The sequence below is a fragment of the Leishmania braziliensis genome (assembly GCF_000002845.2).
Source record: "Leishmania braziliensis MHOM/BR/75/M2904 contig, possible fusion of chromosomes 20 and 34".
Taxonomy (NCBI): Eukaryota; Euglenozoa; class Kinetoplastea; order Trypanosomatida; family Trypanosomatidae; genus Leishmania; species Leishmania braziliensis.
In genome coordinates, this window is record NC_017948.1 from 566,620 (window position 1) to 585,396 (window position 18,777).

The 18,777-nt window shown below is 61.7% G+C and overlaps 3 protein-coding genes across 3 annotated transcripts; all 3 read right to left on the minus strand.

Annotated features, from left to right (window-relative positions):
• Nucleotides 1-1,526: 1,526 nt before the first annotated feature.
• Nucleotides 1,527-7,844, minus strand: LBRM_20_5760 (conserved hypothetical protein; the record flags this gene model as incomplete). Its single annotated transcript, XM_003723076.1, has 1 exon — nt 1,527-7,844. One exon carries the CDS (start codon nt 7,842-7,844, stop codon nt 1,527-1,529), a length of 6,318 nt encoding a protein of 2,105 aa, XP_003723124.1.
• A 1,130-nt stretch (nt 7,845-8,974) lies between these two features.
• On the minus strand, nt 8,975-14,020 carry LBRM_20_5770 (conserved hypothetical protein; the record flags this gene model as incomplete). The annotated part of the gene is made up of 1 exon (XM_003723077.1): nt 8,975-14,020. One exon carries the CDS (start codon nt 14,018-14,020, stop codon nt 8,975-8,977), a length of 5,046 nt encoding a protein of 1,681 aa, XP_003723125.1.
• A 554-nt stretch (nt 14,021-14,574) lies between these two features.
• Nucleotides 14,575-17,046, minus strand: LBRM_20_5780 (cell division cycle protein-like protein; the record flags this gene model as incomplete). Its single annotated transcript, XM_003723078.1, has 1 exon — nt 14,575-17,046. The coding sequence occupies one exon, from the start codon at nt 17,044-17,046 to the stop codon at nt 14,575-14,577; it is 2,472 nt and encodes an 823-aa protein (XP_003723126.1).
• Nucleotides 17,047-18,777: the final 1,731 nt, after the last annotated feature.

Genomic DNA, 18,777 nt, shown 5'->3' on the forward strand with positions numbered 1-18,777 from the left:
GCACCTCAGACTACACGTGGTCGCTGTGAGAGAGAGAAAGGCATCTGCAATTCACGCAACCGCAGTACTTCATGCACATCGCGCACCGCCTCGGGGGCCCGTAGGTGCGGCACGTCAGGCCGTCACGATACGACTCAGCACAACAGGGCTACACCGCCAGGTTGAAGAAGGACCTCAAGGGTGGGCGTAGGCTACGTCACTGAGCACCACCATGTCGTACTGCCCGCACACCTCATCAAGGGTGTGACCCAAATCCAAGCTAAACAAGGGGAAGGGGCACGGAGGTGATTTGTTGAGTCGCGAACATCGCTGCGCATGCCTTCAGTCGTCAGCCGCTGTCCCCCTCCCTCCCCCACCCTCACCTCTTGGAACTTCAGCGAACTGACTGACATTGATGCCTGAGCAGGACCGCTGTGCTGTCTCCAACACTGTAGCGGAGATGTCTGTGAGGTTGGTGATGCACGGCACTGCGACACCACCAGTAGCAGTCACAGACGTCAGGGTGAGGAACACGAAGGCTGGCCCAAAGCCGAGCTCGACCACTCGTAGCGGCTACTGCTCGTTCGCGTACACCTCACATATCGTTGTTGCCAATGTACGTACTGTCGTCTTCAAAATGTGGAATAGCGAAGAGGGCGACGTCGCTGGTCCACACACGTAACAGCAGTGGCGCAGCAGCGCCTGGGACGGACGTTGCTTGCGGCACCACTGAGACATCGCCATAGATGAGTCCCGTACCGTTGAGACGAGTGGGCTGAATCTCGAGGGTGGTGCCGGGACAACAACGTATCATGCCCTCGCTGCCGTTGGCTAGTGCCTTACTGCCTGCAGCAGAGCCTCCACGTCATAATCCACGCTGGTGGCGCCGCCTTCACTGTTTCCTTGACTTTCATCGCTGTCGACGCAGGTGCTGGCCTCCGCGACGAAGAGGCTGCCGTTCAAGGAGCACTTCGTGAGGCGTGTGAGGAGCGGTTGCAGATGCTAGCAGAAGCGCAGGTTTGCGCTACCCGTCGACCTGAGAGCACCGTACACACTGAAGTCTCTGAGCAGCACATGCACTGCTTGCCGCAGCACCTTGGCTGTGTGGCAGGGAACCCAATCGCTGCCTCACGCGGCGCTCTTCTGCACCAGCACCCTCTGCTTTAGGAGGACCTTGACCTTGTCGTCCAAGTCGAAGCGGGTGTGGATGCACAAGAGCTGGGGGGGGGGAGGGGGGCATCGCTCAGCCGCTCCTGCTACGTTGCACGAACGCAGAATGAAGGTAAAGGAAGGAAGGATTGTGTGTCGGTGTTAAAGGGCGACGGCCTCACAGCACCGCACGCAGCCCAGTATGGTCTACTCCAGGAGGGTCGTTCGGGAGGCGCACGTTCCATGTGGTGCACGCCCTAATGGACATCAGTGGCACTCAACATGGAAGGGCTCCCCCTCCCCCCACACGCATACCGGTAGACGCGCGGCCACAAACCGAAGCACCTTGAGGAGGATGTGCTCAATCCCCAAGCGTGGGGAAGCGGTGACTCGGCTTTTCAGATGCAGGATCCCTCCATGAAGGAGCGCAGCTGCATTGCCTTGGTAGGCCCCAGACGACGAATGGCTTCTCGCAGCACCGGGCCAGCAGATGGCGCCACCGTGCGTATCAAGTGCAGACCTACAGGCTTCAGAGCCACTGCAAACGCCACACTCAGAGGGGTGCAGAGCACCACCACAAGGTACGTGAGCACGGTGTACAGAGCATCCGTGTCAGGCGCCGCAGCGTGTCCTTCGGCTGAGGTCATAATGCCCAGAAGTAACTCGCACATGAGGCGACCGCAACGCAACAGCACGAGCACCACAGCCTCGTCAACGCCGGTGTTGGAAGCCGCGGAGGTACCGAGACTGGCGAGAATGGAAAGGAGTACCTCTGCCTGCAGCCTGTGCTGCGGCACTTGATCTCGGAGCGAGGTTGACGAGGAGGGGGTTGTATGTGCTAGGGACAAAGTGCTGCTCCACATGACGGTGACAATGTGAAGAGGGTCGCGTGCCTCCCACAGCAGCTGCAGCACCACTGGCCAAGCTGCGCGGTGAGCGAGCAGTGAGTGGCACACATCAGTGGCATCATCTGACGTTGCGCACTGCTCCGAGAGCAGCAGGCCAGCTGGAGAAGCTAGCGCCAGCGCGCGAGCCCGCGTCGGCCCTCCACTACGTACGTATGAGCGGAACGCTTGGCGCAGCCGATCTAGCGATTCCGGCGGTACGTCACTGAGGAGAGACTCCACGGACAATGCACTCAGGATAGAAAGCAGCCCATTCAGCTCGAGGGAAGCGGCCATGCCCATGTGGAGAAGAGAGGCAGCGACCTCTGCCCTCCAGCCACCGGCAGCGTAGTGAGATAGTACAGGTGTGATGCGCTCGAGCAGCGTCGCAGCTGTATCACGCGACGCTGGCGCCACCGTCACGATCCGCAGCAGTTCCATGTCGACAGTGCCCCACGCCGACTGCAGCGATTGAGCACTTGAGAGCCGCTTCTCAATGCTCGTGCCCAGTCTCTCTTGCGCCAGCTGCGCGAGAAGGCGCTGGTGGTTTGAGGTCAGCTGACTGCTGAGGACCACCATGCTTCTTAGTGCTGTCATGCTTGCGGATGGGTTGCCGTCGGGTGGAGGTGGCGGTGTGGCGGGAAGCACCAGGGTTGAAAGCACAAGGACGGCCAGGCAGCCTGACGCATACCGGAGTGCCGGCCCCAGCACCATCTTTAGCGGCTCCTGCGTGAGAAACGCCACCGCCTGCAGTACATCACCAGCGCTGATCGATGTACGTGAGGCACACACGCTGGACGTTGCTGAGGTGCCGTCCTCCTCGTCGTTGCTATCGCCACTGCCCCCACCGCCGCCTCTCCAGCCAAGGCCAACGGTGTCGGCGGACTGTACGTAGCCGTTGGCCAGAGACGCGGCTCTCACAAGGAGCTCGCACAGCAGCGTCAGAGAGGCTTGACACGGTGCCGATGTCAGCGAGTGCAGGATGTTCCTCTGTGTCTGCTCCGCTGCTGCCGCGTCTGCAGCACCATCACCAGCACTACCACTACCTGCTGGGTTCATCGCTGACGCCTGAGCAACCTTCGCCAGGGCCACAATAATGCTCCCGGCACCGCTGCCGCCAATCAGCAGGAAGCCGCGCCCTCTCTCGTGCAGCCTGTGGCAGGCGTGTAGCAGCATCAGTAGCGAGCGCAGCACACGGCGGCACGAGCTCGGGTCCGCCATGTTGCACCGGCTGTACTGTACCGCCAGCGCGGCGCATTCCTCGAGGGACAGAAGGCCGTGCTGAAGGACCGCCGTGAGCCCAACAACGAGTTGCGTCTTCCACTGGAGGAGTACCGAAGTCTGGAGGCTGTAGCCCTGCCGCTGCGTTGCGTTGCCCCACGCCACCAGTACCTCGTGCAGCACGGCGATAGTCGACATCTGCACTTCGGGATGCACCTCCACTAGCGGCGTCGCCGCTACAACCACAGGCAGCAGCGCTTCTCGAGCCCCATCATCGTTTTCGCGACCCGTGGCGCTGCTGCTCCACGCGCTGATCGAGTGCAAGACTCCGTAAAGCAACCACATAGCAGCCTCCTTGGCTGCGATATCGAAGGTGAGAGAGGCAGCCGCAGACCGACCACCGCCGGCTCCGAGGTCGGATGTCATCGACCCTCGCACCGCTTCTGCGCTGTCACCCCCACCAGCCCCACCCACCTCACGCAGGATACCGCCCATGTCCTCCTCGCCATACTCCTTGGAGTCTTCGCTGTTGCTGCCACCACCACGCACGGTATCGGCTGCGTCCGCCTCCTCCACGGTCGCAAACATGTCCGTGCCCCACTTCGAGATGTCCACCTGAACGTCTGGCGAGCGCGCCTGCAGCACCGCGCGGATGCCATCAAGATATATCTTTAGTGGCAAGTCGGCCTCGCTGGCCTCGAGCGGTGTCGATGTGCTACGCTGCGAGAGTAGCAGCGTGTACATGGACTGCGCAACAGACACCCACTCCCTCCGAGTCGCGGCTGCAATGGTAATGTCCACCTGCACCGCAATGTCTACTGGGCTCAACAGTCGCACGTTGCCGCGCGCCACGGACGAGGCAATATCTGTGGCTCCCTCTATCGCCATCTTCCAGAGAACAGCAAGACGCCTTGATACCTTGTCGTCTGACACCACGCGTCGGCGGAGGGCTGTGCTCTGCCCTCGCTCCCGCACATTAGGCCGAAACGCCGCGCTCGCTTCCTCAGGGGGTATGAGGGTCATGTGGTCGAGGCACTGATACAGCAATGCGTGCCACGAGTTGTGCCCCTCACGCGTGCCTGCCAACGCTTCCTGTTCCCCTTCTCGCTGCTGCTTCAGCGTGTAGGTGTGCACGGCATCAAGCGCCGCCGCCACCACTGTAGACACAGAGGCGCGTTGCCATTGTAGAGCTGCGACGTGGGTCTGTTGCAGGAGTGCCAGTGCGGTGCCGTGCTGGACAGCGGACACGCCGTGGCCATTGCCTGGGAACGCTACCCAGAGCTGCAGCACCGCTGTAAGCGTCCCTAACACTGACTCTGGCGACCACCAAATGCGGTTGGCTGCTGCCATAGGGGCAAGCAGCACCGCCACGATGTTGTCGAACAACGCCGCCTCAACTTCTGTCGGATACGCACACGCAAGGCGCAGAGAGAAAAGCAAGAGGAGCGGTGCGGATCTGATTGCCGAGTCGCTCGCTGCCGGCGTGGAGCTCGTGAGTTGTTTCCACGCGTTTGACAGCAGCGAGGTAGCGAGCGGAAGGGTCGGGCTGCTGTCGCTGTCTGTGCTCGCCGAAATGACTGCGGCTGCTCTGCACTCCTTGTAGCAGCTATGTACCTCGCTGAGAGCTAGGAGAGCACCGAGGACGTCGTATTGGTCAGACTTCTTCGCCAACCCCTGCGTTGCAGAGCTCATGACCTGGCTGGTGTACACGTCCACCTGGTCTGTGGAGGCCAAGCAGCGCCCCAGCACCTTGGCAGCGAGCAGGCGCACCTCCACACTGACGCAAACGATAGAAGGAACAAGCTGGGCTGCCACTGATTGCCACTGCTTCACCTCGGCGTCCCACTCCACATTCTGCCACAGCGTTGCCGCCGTGCGAGACGATGCCTCCTGCAGGAGCTGCTCCACGGTGCACAGGCAGTTCCACAGCGCCACATCCCGGCGAAGTGCCCGCTGCGCCTCATTCTCAGCGCTCTCCGCGGCAGCGACGCTTACTGGCGTGCTGTACACCTCGTACAACTCCGTGCGCAGGGAGGTGAGGAGTGCAACGCAGGCACCAGCGGCATCGGCTCGCTGCACAAAGTGGCGCAGTGTCCAGCGCAACAGCCGAACGGCGTGACCACCGCACTCTTCCACCGGGTGGGCCGGGGTCTCTGCAGCCGCGGAGCTTGCGCCAGAGAGCTCCTCGGACGCAGGATGAGGCAGGAATTCCGCACGCAGAAGCCGCATCGACTGCGCGGCCGAGGCGATCATTGTGCCGCAGACGTCCACGAAGCTGAGCACCGGAACACCCTGCGTGCACGCGGTGGCAATGTCTTTCAGCGCCTGCGCGGCGAGCCAGCGGAGGCTGCCGTCGTCTTTGCACGTGGGCCATGGGTTGCTGGAGATGAGTTCGAAGACAGAGCCACGACTAATGGCGAAGTACGCTGTCTCTGCCGACGAGGCGGCTGCACTGGCATTGTGCTTTGTGCCGCTGTACGGCAAGGCAAAACGTGCTTCGAGAAAGCCTATCGCTAGCATGCGCTCCATGTCACTAATGACTGGCGCTCGACGTAGCATCGCGCACGCTGTCGCGACCGCCTTGTAGTAGGCGATCGCTGGCGCAGGGTTGACGACTAGGAGGTTCATGAACCCCACTGTGCAGGGAAGCACCACATCACGAATGGCCCCCAGTACCGCTGGGGCGCTTCCCTGCAGAAGGTCGTAGAGGAGGTGGGTAAGACGGAAAATCAGCTCCGCTTGTCTATAGTAAATGTTCTGCACGATGCGAGGCGCGTCGCCACGGCTAAGGCGTAGTAAAAGCCGAATGCAGTTGTGCACCAACGAGACGCGGTCTTCCTCGCCAAGTGCGTGCCCCTGCGACGCGGGCCCTGCTCGAAGCGTGGAGGAGGCTTCTAGAAGGGCCCGCACGTGCAGCTGGAAGGTGAGTGCATTCGCCACCTCTGCGCTGTCGACCCGCGCGCACTGGTGCTGCAGGTACCGCGCGTACAGCACGTTCGTGCGCGCCACCGCCGCCAGAACCTCCACGCCGGCGCTCAGAAGACTCGGCGTCGCCTGCACCGCCGCCAGCACGTCCTCGGCTACGTTGAAGCCGATTTCCAGTGACGAGGTAAGGGTGCGCATGACGCCCTGAAGCGCCACCATAGCAGTGCGCGCTACTGCCTTGTCCTCGCCAGACCTCTGGATGTACTTGCGCAGCGCGTTTGCCAGCACCACGCGGTATCCGTTCGAGGGGAGCAGCGCGGCCCACTCCACAATGGCGTCCGCGAGAAGCCGCGGCATGTACGCCCGCGCATCTGCGGCGGCTGGAACCAACAACACGAAGCAGCATTGAATGGCATCCGCAGTGGTGGCGGTGGTGGCACAGCAGCTGCAGAGTGTTGCCAGTGCCGTGGCTAGGGTCCGCTGGGCAGTGCGACTCATGCGCTCGTTGAAGATCCGCTGCACAACGCGGCTCCCCTCAATAGCGTCTGAGCCTCCAAAGAACTGCCAACGCACACGGCCGCTACCGCCACCACCAGCGCCGCGGTGACCAACACGTTCTTCTCCTGCAGACTTCGATGTGGATGCGGCCGACGCATGCAGGACGTCTGCCAGAACGTTCAACGTAAAGTCGAACTGGTAGAAGGCAAGGAGGTAGCCCATGGCCACCCCAACATCATGCAATTCCTCGTCAGCGACACCGTGGAGGGACGCCTCGTCACAGAGAACGAGCAGCATGTCCATCAGCCCGTACGCCACCGTTGGTGAGGCTACGCGCAGACCCGCCTCCAGCAAACCGCGGAGCGACGATCCGACCGCGACCCGCACACTCAGCTCCCCTGCCTTGGTACACGCTCGTTTTATATACTCGATCATCTCGTAGGTGCAGGCTTGGATGCCCAGCGCACTTGACTGGTGCTGCAGCACCAGCGGTAGCACCTGCAGGGCCAAGAGACGTGCCTCCAGAGACAGCATGTTCGCCGGGTGCGGCAGCTGCACCCGGCGGAACGGTGGCAGCGGCGATTCCGCCAGGTTCCAGCGCAAGAGGATGGGTAGGAGCTGCAATGCCCCACATAGACTAGCGGTGGACGTGGGGGACGAGGTGCCGGCGTTGTCACGAGACAGAGTCGTCACTGTCGCCCACGTCCGTTCTATCCACTTGACCACATCACAGCTCGGGACCAGGGCCTGGCATCTCGAACCAGCAGCGCCAATGCCAAGGTCCGCGCTACCAGCGTTGGGACGAGTTACCCAGCCGAGAAAGGTGTCCATGAGACGCAGGCATCGCTGCAGTGTCACGTACGGGAGAGTCCCCTGCAAAACATGGCCGACAATGATCTCGCCGAAGTGGCTCGAGATGTCGTCCTTCCGCAGTGAGGCGCACCACGCGGTCAGTGCAGCGCTGGAGCGCATACGCAAGTCTGCGAAAAGCTCATCGATGCACTGCAGCACTTGCGCGTAGCGGAGATACTGACCTCCCACTCGTACGCTGGCCATACCCCCACTGCTGCTGCAACTGCCTGTCGTGCTCGAGTTGGTCAGATGCTGCGCTGACACATTCCACTCTACCTCGGTGGCCTGCAGCAAGCTCACAAGCGTGGGCAGATCATGCTGCGTTTCCTTTGCCATGTGTCTGTGCGTACGCGCCTGCTTGAAGACGACACAGAATAGTTAAGCGGGACACGTGTTACAGCAGCAGCGACTGCGATGCATGTCAGAGAGAGAGAGGGAGAGGGAGGGGAAGAGAAGGCGGCGGTGCTCGAGGGTAGAGAGTGAAAGAGAGAAGCTGTGCTTGGTGCGTGCGTGTGACGTGACTGGCACGATTCAGTACGGCGGACAGCACAACGTCGAGGTGGTGAGGGATGAGCAAGATCAAGGGGAGTGAGACGGACGAAAGGGGGCGTCGGTAAATGATGCCTCATACCCCTTCACACGTCTGGCTCTCGCCGCCTCTCTGCGTCGCAGGGTGTGTACGCTAGAAGAGCTGATGGTGAGGGTGGTGAGCGTACTGAGCGAGCACTGCGAACTAGACGGTGGCTGGGAGTGAGGTGGGGAGGGTGTATGAGAGGAAGAGAGGGGAATGGATCAGAGAGAGAGAGAGAGAGGAACGCTCAAGGAGGAAAGCGTAAGCGAAACACAGAGAAAGATATACGCATCCGACGCTCATCCAGTACAGTACACACCAAGTTGAGCTTATCAAGTGGAGAGGGGTGGGGAGGGGGGGGGGAGGCGACCGAATGTTTCTCATTCTGACTCAGAGTGTGTGACTCACGCAGCGCTCTTCTGTTTTCCGCAGCGACGGAGGCCGCGCAACTGGCACCTGGGCACGCACACGCATTATATACAGGCGAGATGTGCATAGTGAGTGAGCCTCTGTGCAGGAGGGAGGCACAGCAGTTGTGCGTGCTGCCGCCGTGACGATGGTGATTGGCTAGTCCCCGGTGTCTCCATTGATGGGATAGCTGCGTAAGTCGAAGCGGCATCGCGTCTTTCCTTCTCTCGCTCGCATATGTGGTGCGTTACATTGGAAACATGCGCATACATGTGATGCATCGCCGATGCGTGTGCGCCTCTCTGTGCCCCTTCATTTTAGTATTAGCGGCCGTCGTGGTATCTGTACATCCGGTGTATGGAAGACGAAGACGTGGAGGAGGGTCTTCGTGAAGAGGGGAAGGAGGGAGGGAGGGGCGCACTGGAGAGGAGCAGAGAACGGCGGTGAACACCATCGACAGCGTCCTTTCCCTTCCCTGTGCTTCCTCTTACATTGTCGCCAGGTCCTTCAAGGTCAGCGCCCACGTCTGCTGCCACTGCGCTTCCTGCCGCTCGTAGAAGTCGAATGTGTTGCTGAGGACACCAGCGGCGTCGTTGCCCTGCGAGCTCACTGACTGCACCACGGCGCGGAGGAGCTGGGCGCACTCCAGCGCGAGTGGAGCCCGCGGCACGAGAAGCGGAACAGAGACCTCGGCGACAGCAGCGGCGACCTTTGCGTCTGCCGCCGTCGATGAATGTCCTTTGCGGCCGCTTGAGCTTGCAGATGCGGAGGAGGTCATCCCAGAGATGCGCCTGTTGCTGGGGCCTTGCGGTCCCTTGCCATCGCTGGTAAGGTGGGTGGCAGCTGGCACATACGCCGCTGCCGCCAGAGGTGGGGCTATGGTAGTCTGCGGGTGCTGCATGTTGTACTGCGAGAGGGGGACACAGGTGTTCAGCGGCAGCCCGGGTAGCTCAATGTCGCTCCACTGCGAGAGCTGCACGAGCGTGACACCTTCCATTGTCGCTGCTGCTGCTGCCGCGGATGAGCTGACGCGCCGCTTACTAGCCGCAGATGGGTTAGCACCAGGGGCGTCGGCGCGGTGCAGCGAGATCAAATCCTGCAGACATGGGTCCCTCTTCACGCCTGTCGTCCCCTCCAACTCTGTGGCCGCCCGCTCGTGTTGCGCGCGCAGCTCCAGGAGGTGCCGTAGCCCGCGGTGGTGGCCGCCCTCCACCACATCCGCCGTAGAGACGAGGTGCTGTGGGGTGACCAATCCCTTGAGAAGGCGTGAGTAGGATTGCAGGGCTGTCCAGCAGCGAGCTACATGCAGTCCAACTTCATCTTCCACCTCCCGCAGACTCCAGCCCCACACTTTCTGCAGAGTCGACTCTGCCGAAGCACTGCGAGCCGCCTCCGCTTTTGACAGCGATGTGAGGGCCGTGGCGCTGGGCTGATGGGCTAAGGAGAGCGTGACGGCGCTCTTGTGCGCGCGCCACTGCTCGCTGCTCTGCCTCTGAAAGCGCAACCATGACTGCAGCACAGCCCCGACGCGCTCGAGGATCGCAGTCGTGGCCTCCGTGCGCAAGGTGTGCGCAAGGAGAGAGGGCGTTCTCTGTAGTGCGTTCCACAGCTCCTGCACACGTTGTCGAAAGGGCTGCCCTGCCTTAGTTGTGTATGACTTGACTCGCTCCCGCTGAGCAAGGCACAGGGCCGCTACGGCGGCGTTAAACTGCTCTGCAGAGCCGTCAGTCATACCAGGCAGTCGGCGGTACATGTCTCCTGGGAAGGCACTGACGTGGCGCAGTGCCGCAGCTTCTGCGTCCTTCAGTACTTGTGTTGTCCACTGCGCCGCCTGTTCAGCGTACGTCGCCGGCGTGGAGAGGGGCATTATGGTATGTCCGGCAGAGGCAGCGGACTGGGCGTCTTTGCAGCGGCGGCTCGCCTTCAAGGCAGCGCTGCGGTTGCCAGCACGGCTTCGCATCACCTCGGGGTCCTCTTCCCCCAGCGCCGAGGGCAGCAGATAGTGCATCGGCGACACCCGCCACATCTCCACTGTGTGCGCCAGCAGACCTAAGCGGCATCCACGCTCGTACAGCAGCCCACGGAGCTTGTCAAGAGAGGCGAAAACAACACATACAGATGCTGTACGGATGCGGTCCCGCTGCATAGCCTTGGCCATGTTGAGCTTGTGCACCACCATGTCCTTCAGATCCTCGGTTGTCAGTGGCGTCTCACCATCGTGAACACCCGCTGGGGAGGTTGCAGAGGGGTCCTCTTTGAACAGCGCATGCATAGTGGCTGCCAAGTCGATCACTGGCACGACTGAGGCCTCGTCCACCACTTTCACCACAACCGCTACCTCTGCCGCAAGCGCTGCCTCCTCCGTCGCTGCCGTCGTTAGCATCGTCTGCACCTGTGCCTTCAGTCGGGCCAGACCCTCCTGTGCTGTCTGAAACACGCTCAGCTCCGCGCTGCTGTGCTCCACTGTGCGATCCCATTTCGCCTGCCAGCTCTCAATCTCAGTGACGCGCTCCTGCTGCAGATCATCGACGGCTTTAAGCGACTGCGTGAGCATCCCCTGCACCTCTGCGCGCAGCTGGTCGACAGCCCTCTGCACCGGGTCGCCCGCCGGCAGCTGCGCTGTCTTATTGCCACCCCGCAGCTCCACCGCTCGATCATGCAGGAGCTGAGCGCAGTCCTCTTCAATTGCTGCTTGGGCCCTTTCGAGTGTGTGCACCGCCTCAGCGCAGCGGTCTGCCAGAGCTGTGCGGTACTGGGCGCAGAGGGAGTCGTGCCGGCACACCAGCGTCTTTACAGCTTTTTTCGACATGGCGTCGCGCACTTTGCCGATCAGGGCAGTGCGCTCGCGAACGAACGCCTCGTCCCAGCCAGTCTGTGATAGCTGGGTGATACAGTCGTGCTTGAGTGTCTGCAAATGAGTCACACGTTCCGCTATTCGTGAGAGCATCTTGTCGCCTCTGTTCTTTGTGTCCATCAGCTCGCGCACGCGGGCTTCGTAGACGTTCGCTTGAAGCGTCGCAGGGCGACGCCGATGGTACCGCAGCACTTCCATCACGCGGTGCTGCACATCGGCCTGAAAAGCCGCTGTGTACAGCCGCCAGTTCTCCCATGCACGCCGCTGTAAGTTAAGGCCCCATTCCATGAGAGCATGTCGCAGCTTCTCCTTCCACTCCACCACCCGCGACTGGGGGAGGAACAACGCTGCGTCTTGCTGTGCAGGGTGCAGCTCGGGGAGCAGGTCCAGGTAGAATTGCTGGCACGCTGCGCCCGGAATCGCCCCGGCTGACGCCGCCTTGTCATCGACATCAAAATCCTCCAGACTCACATCCGCCTTCGCAGTTGAATTGCCACTGCTGGCACCGTCACTACGTGCCGTCACGCAAGTAAAGCGGAAGGCGATGGAGTCGATGATGAACTCCTCCCCGTGCGTGGTGGACCATGGCCGTGCATCAGAGGTGGGCACAACGGCAGCCCCGTTCTTGTGCGGTGAGCCAAGGAGGACACCGCTGATAGTGCCGCTGCTGTGCGTGGTTGTACGTAGAGTGTCAGCGGAGTTGTTGTGCTTGAGCTGCTCTTGTGGAGTTTCTAGTGCCTCACCCACGTCAGAGGAGCTCAACCGGATCCACGACAGCCCTGCCTGCCTGCTCAGCTCCCCGACACACGCCTGACCGACTCGCAACACGTCTGCTGCTGCATTCGCCACACGGCTGCGAACGGCCTCGTAGTAGCGAGTGTGGGCGTCGATGATCGACTGGAGGCACATCAGCCCCGCCGTGTACTGTGTCTCTGCAGCCGCAGGTGTCTCCTGTTGTCTGAGCTCCTCCTCCAACAAACGAAGCTGCAGCTCCAGCCGTGTCACCTCGTCGCGGTAGTCCATCTCTTTTTCGTGCCACTGCGCGTAGAGCTCACGCAGGTTGCCGAGGATGCCGCAGGTGGAGACAAGGAGGACGTCAGTGGCGCCCTCAAGACTAACCAGCATGCTGCCGGTAGACGTGGCGGCGTCGGCACAGAACTGGATGTAGCCGCGTCGAAAGCCACCCGACACAAGGTGCACAAACCACTTCCCTTCCTGCTCGATGGTTGGGACGCACAGGGCCCACGCAGCGGACTGTGCCATGGATTGTTTCATAGCGAGCACCCCGGGATGGGCACGGGTGAGGGAGAGAAGGGCGTCGTCGAGCATGTCACCAGCTTCGCCGGGTGGCCCCTCCGACCCATCCTTATCAGTGCCGCTGTACGCGAGAGATGCGCGTTGCAACAGCCCCGACTCTTCGCCGAGCGGACGCGCAATCGCCTCGACATCTTCGAGTGTGTGCGCCGCAAGTTCAGCCGCCACGCTCGTGCGCGTAGCCTCGTCGGTCCTCACGCGGAGGATCAGCTCGTTACACCGCGCGCGGCAGTGACGTAAAAGAACGCTCACGCGCATCTGCCACTCCTCTAGCACCGCCCGCGGGTCCTCGCCGACAAAGATGGGACGATGCACGTTTGATTCAAAGCAGCGCAGCCACCCGTTGGTGCCACTGCCGCCACACACCTGAAGCTCCGTGGTGGTCGCAGACGGCTGCGCGACCTCGAGGGAATCCACCACCTCCGTCAACCCGCGAGTGAGCCCCTCAGCCTCGCTGCGGATGGCTGAGATTAAGCGCCCCGCTGCCTGCACAGACTGCAGCCGCCCCTCCGGGCGGCGGAACAGAGCCGAGCGCAACACTGTGATGCACCACGCCACGTGCTGCTGAGCCATGCACATTTGCATGTCCCGGTAGATGGTGACCAGCGTGCGCTGGTAGTGTTGGTGCTTGTACAGCTCTCGCTGCCGAAGCTGCGTCGCCATCGTCTGCGCGGCCAAGTAGTTCCCGCCGAGCTGTTCATTTGTGTGGTGGAGGATGCGCTGAGCAAGTACCTGTGACTCGGTTGTGCTAGTGACGGCGATGCGGGTGAGGCTGTCCATCAGATTCTGCACTGCCGCCTGGATGTGTTTGCGGCGTGCTTCCTCCGCACTGGCGATGTCCGCGAAGCACGCGTCGATTGCTTCTACTCGACTGCGGTAATGATCTCGCACCTCCACGAGGCGTTGCATGAGAGACAGCCGATCTTGCTGCATGAGAGCCACAGCCCGTGCGCGGCCTTGATCGTCGGCGGTAGAGCAGTGGTACACGTCGGCGCACACGGGCAGCACTGCATCGGGGTCAGCACCCCGAAGCGCTTCGTTGTGCGCCTGGGTCTCTGCCTGTCGCTCAGCAAGTCGTTGCTGCTCCTGGGCTATAGTCGACAAGGTAGTCGCGTGGCTCTCAGCTACGGCGGTGTGCAGCAGTGCTACACGCTCCTGCTGCTCTGAATCAACGTCATTGTTGAACGACCGGGCGCTGGTGCGGAAAGCCTCAATGGCTTCCCGGTGTCGCGTGACAAGCCGCTCGTGCAGTGTGGAGCCACCCACCGCTCGCTGCACAGTTGCGGCGCCAGGAGGTGAGCCCGTCACGTGCTTTCGTGGCGAGGCAGGAGAAGGTCTCTGAAGCGTGGGTAGTGACGAGTTCATGGCTACGACTGTGCGACGCACACGTGCAGGTCAGCAAACGAGTGAAGGGGAGAGCCAGAGACCTCGCTGAGCGAAGACCACTTCGATGCGCGCTTGTGTGTAGGCCCGCAATGCAAAGCAGTAGAGGGTACGGGCGCCACTGCACCGCGCAGACAGTGTGAGAGAGGGGAGGGGTGAGGGAAATGGAGGCACATTGCAGAGCGATTCGGTAAGCGAGTTGAGAAGAGGAAGAGGGGGCGAGAAAAGGAGTAATGAACGCATAGTTCGCTGGGCAGGTGGGGTACACGTGGAGTTTACCTCTTCAAATCGTACTTGTTATCGTTCAGTGTGGTACTCTCGGCGTTACCTGCGCAACGGTGAAGCGAGGAGTGCGGGGAGGGGGGGGTCACGATAAGCGGCGAGAAGCGGTGCGATACGGGAACGAGTGGCGGGGTGGGGAGTAGAATGTGCAGTACCCTAAAGCACACCTTACAGGGTCGGCGTCTTTCGTTTTGTGCGCAGGCTGGAACTGCTGGTCCTCACCCCTGCTACTTTTTTATTCAGCCGTCGCCTTGTTAAGCTGCAGCGTAAAGGTGGCGGACGGCGTCTCGTACGGCGCGCGCCACATCGCTGCTTCTGTCCACCACTTGTGTGTTAGACGATGGAGTCACGGAATGTTGCGTAGGATCGTCATCTCGCTTAATTCGCGCGATGGTAGTTAGCATCACCTCACGTATTGCTGCCGTCACCTCAGCTGGGGAGAGGGATGGCCGCGGTGGCAGCGCTGCGTCACCCTCTGCGCTGCTTCCCACGTTCGCTGTGACGCTGGCAACGTACTCATCCACAAGCTGATCGACCTCCTCAAGTACCTCCAGCATCGCAACTCTTGCTTCATTCTCGATAACTCGTGAACCGTCAGACTGACGCCTTCGCTGCATGTGACTCACAAATTCCCGAAGTCGGCGTTTCATGAAGGCAGCTGAGGCACTCGTGGGCGGGGAGGTCAGCTGCACGTGCACGTCCAACCGCCCAGGACGGCACACGGCCGGGTCGAGCGTGGCGATGGACGGTGCCGAGGCAACAACGACGACGATGCGGTCTGCCTGCCCACCGCCGACGCCGTCCATCTGCGTGAGGAGGGTGCTAAGTGTGCGATCGGCGGTTGTGTTCGTTTCTGCCGTGGTACGCCCCCGTGGTGGGGCCAGAGAGTCGAGGTTGTCAATGAAGAGCGCCGCCGGCGCAAGTGAGCGCGCGGTGCTGAAGAGCTGTGCGATGTTCTTCTCGGAGTGTCCGACCTCCTTTTGAATGAGGGAGAGTCCGTCCACGGACATGACGTGGATGTGTCGCGCGTCTGGCAGCTGCAGCCGTCGCCTGAGACAGGAGAGGAGCGCTGTCTTGCCGGAGCCGCTGGGCCCGCAGAGAAGGACACCCGTCGCGCAGGGAATCGCCAGTTCGCGCAAGAGAAGAAGATGCGTCAGCGGCCACACTATCAGCTCCTCCACCGTGCATATTGCCTCCTCGATACCGTAGAGGCGGCTGTACACGTCAAACGGCGGAGGTTCTGGACGCCGTGCAACCATCGCGGTAGTTGAAGTGGCAGGTACACCACCCTGCACCTCTTGCACTTCCACGCCTCTTTTCTGTTGCTCGTGTGGGCGCATACTTAGGCCTGAGGCGCCATCGCTCACCTTCTCGGTAGGAACAGGGATGGAGGGAAGCATAAGGACAAGATCCGCATCGCGCAGTCGCACAAGTTGATCCACCGTCCAGTGAGCAGTGCTTTCGGCCACTGAAACGGCGGCCGTGTGACATACGGCTTGCGGCAGCGACAAGGCCAATGGCAGGCGCGTCACGCGGCGCGTCAGGTAGGCGGTGCGGTCCTCAGCCGTGGTTGTAGCGAGCCGCTCGTATTGTGCTCCTACGCGCGCGAGCAGTGCCGGCGGTATGTCGCGCACATCCTCTGTGAAAGACCAAATGAGAGCCGGTACAGGACCGGCATGCAGTGCGTCTAGGCACACGCACAGCTGGTGCGTCACGCTGGCCACGAGAGAGTTTGCGTTTGCCTCCAACAGGTGCAGAGACTTCATAACGACAAGCAGACATGGGGAAATATGCACCGTGCTTAGCGACGAGGGCGGTGCTGTGCGAGAGAAAGTGGTAGCGGAGGCACACAACGGAGGTGGCCGCAGCACCGCCTCCACCACCTCCAACGCCTCAAGCTCGGGGAGAGTCAGTGCCTCTGCCAGGTTGAGGCTACGAGCCTCCAGCACAAACACCTGCGTGCTTGATACCTGGACGACTGACGGTGTGGTGGTCTGCAGGAGACGCAGCAGGTGCTGCTGACTTGGCGTGTCACCAGTGAACAGGAGCGACGACAGGGAGGTGGAAGAGATACCAGCCTGCTTGGGTGAACCACAGTCGCCGGCGAGGATTCCATCCATGGCCTGCGCTGCTCGGTTCAAATATTTAAGCGCCGTGGCGTGGGCCTGCTTGAGAGCGCGGTGAAGCAGCACATACTCTTCTTTCTGTTGGGCGCATCGTTGCATACGGGTCAGAAAGGCCGTACGTGAGCAGCAGTGTTGGCTCAGTATCTCACGAAGCGAGCGGTGCGTCAGGCGCACTCGCTCATCGAGAGTCAACTGACGTAAATCCAGAGCAGTCAAGAATGCGGTACCACTCCCATTCTCGCCACCGCGGTGTACACTGGCCAGTAACCCTAGCCCAGCCTCCACGCTTACTGGCAGGTACACGGGGCACCCTTGAAGCGGGTTCCAAACCTTAACAAATGGGAATCGGTCCGCGTTAATATCGTCGAGGCAGCCCCATTCAGCCGTTATCATGACGCTGCGGCCCAGACGTGAGAGGCCCAACGTGCGAATCGCGGCACCCTTTGACGTGCATGTGTCCTGCGTCCAGGGCATCGCTGCCTCCACGATGGCTGCCACAAATGACCGCTGGTCGTCAATCGGGTAGCGAGGCAAGTCGCCCATTGATGGCCACCAGAGTACGGGTGCCTCGAGCACCAATGCGTCGGTGAAGCCCGCCATGCCTTTATGTCGGTGGCGTGACCCACTCGTCGCCGAGTGGTAGGTGCGGGTGGCGGGATCCTTTCGCTGTCCACATGCGCGCACGTCAGAGGCATACAAAGGGCCTCGTGAAAGGACGGGGCAGAGAAGAGGAAGAGTCCATTAGAGTATGAGGAAGAGAGGAAGTGCCCTTGTGCGCGCGTGTGCTCGACCCCGTGCATGGAGAAAAGCGCGACGCCGGCCGCTGGAGGGTTGTACACCACTCACTTTCCCTGAGGCAAATGCGTACGCTTCATCCCTGAAGCTCCAGTGGACGAAGGGGTGCGCTCGCGGGCGAGTCCTACGTCGGTGTGGTTGCCAAGGACGTAAGCCATGCTATAATGTTCGCAACAGAGAACACACAGGGGGAGGGCATCGTGGGGTTCGATTTGGCTGCTAATCACCAACCCACAAAGAGGATGTGTTTGTCCTTTCATACCAACGTGTCCACATCCCATCGCGAGCAAGTCAGCCAACAGACGCACGCGCAACCACAGTCCGCCTCTGCCCCTGCTGCACCACACAAAAGCCAACCCGGGCTGTCCAGACCGAACCGCCTGCTGTCGAATCGGGCCGCGCGTCTAGCGGGCTCTTCTCGTCCGTCCTCCGCCCTTCCTCGCGTACGTGCTGCGCGATCGGCACCAGACGGACTCCGGCGGACCGCACGCCTCAGTCCAAGCCGGCCAGGCTCAGGCCAGGGCCCTCGGAGGCCCTGTGCCCGGCCTGCATGGCATGCTTCGCCCTCCGTCGCTTCAAGCCACTGCATCCCACATGGTGGCCTGGCGACCTGACCCATCGGAGTCTGGGGGACTCGATGGTGTAGCTCGTGGCGCGCTCGCCATGCCTCCGGCATCTGTGCCTCCTCAGTGCACGCGGTCGGATGTAGGGGATGCCGCATACTTCGCACGCACGCACTTGGGGGGCTGATCGGTGTGGATTTCGCCGCACTTTTCTCGGCCATCCCTCGTGCCCCTCTGGCCTCTGGATGCCGTGCCTGGCTGCAATACGCCATGCCAGCTGGACTTGGCAGCGCGTGTGCACGGTGCTCGCACCATTGGATCTCGGGGAATGCTTCGGGGCGCAGTTTTGAGTTCGCATGTGGCAAGAGTATGGTTGGCCGCCAGCCATCACTGGCGGCACCGGGCCACATCTCTCCCCAAAGCGGACAGCGAGCTGGATCGCCCACTGGCCACTCAGAGCCGTGGTGGCGATGCCCCAGTCACAGATGAAACGGTCGAGCGCCAGGGCGGCGTCCGGTGGCGTTTCTGTGTCCCTGTCGAGGTGTCTTCGCCGTTTGCACACGTCAAGCGCTTGATACTGAGCCCATCGTGCAGGATGGCCCCGGCCCGGTCGGGTCGTCCACTCGCGTCCCGCAGCGGGTGGTGCAAGCCGGTGCCCATTCCGATAACGTGAGGACTGCGTGCGACACCGCCTGGCACCTGATCGGGAGCCTCCCGCGCCACCAGGTCCCTCTCAGGTATGTAGGAGGTGGTGGGGTGCATCCGTCCAGTAGGGCTACACCGCAGCAAAGCTAGACCGTCACTCCTCCAACCTCGTCCTTGGGCACGGGAGAGGGCCTACACCTGCGCGTGTGTTCTGATGTACGAGCACGGGGACGCCACCACCGCGCCTCTTTTCCCTTGCAGCACCGCAATGCTGAAAACGTGGGAGACCCGATGCCTTACAGGCATGTGAGGCGAGGCGCGTCTCTTG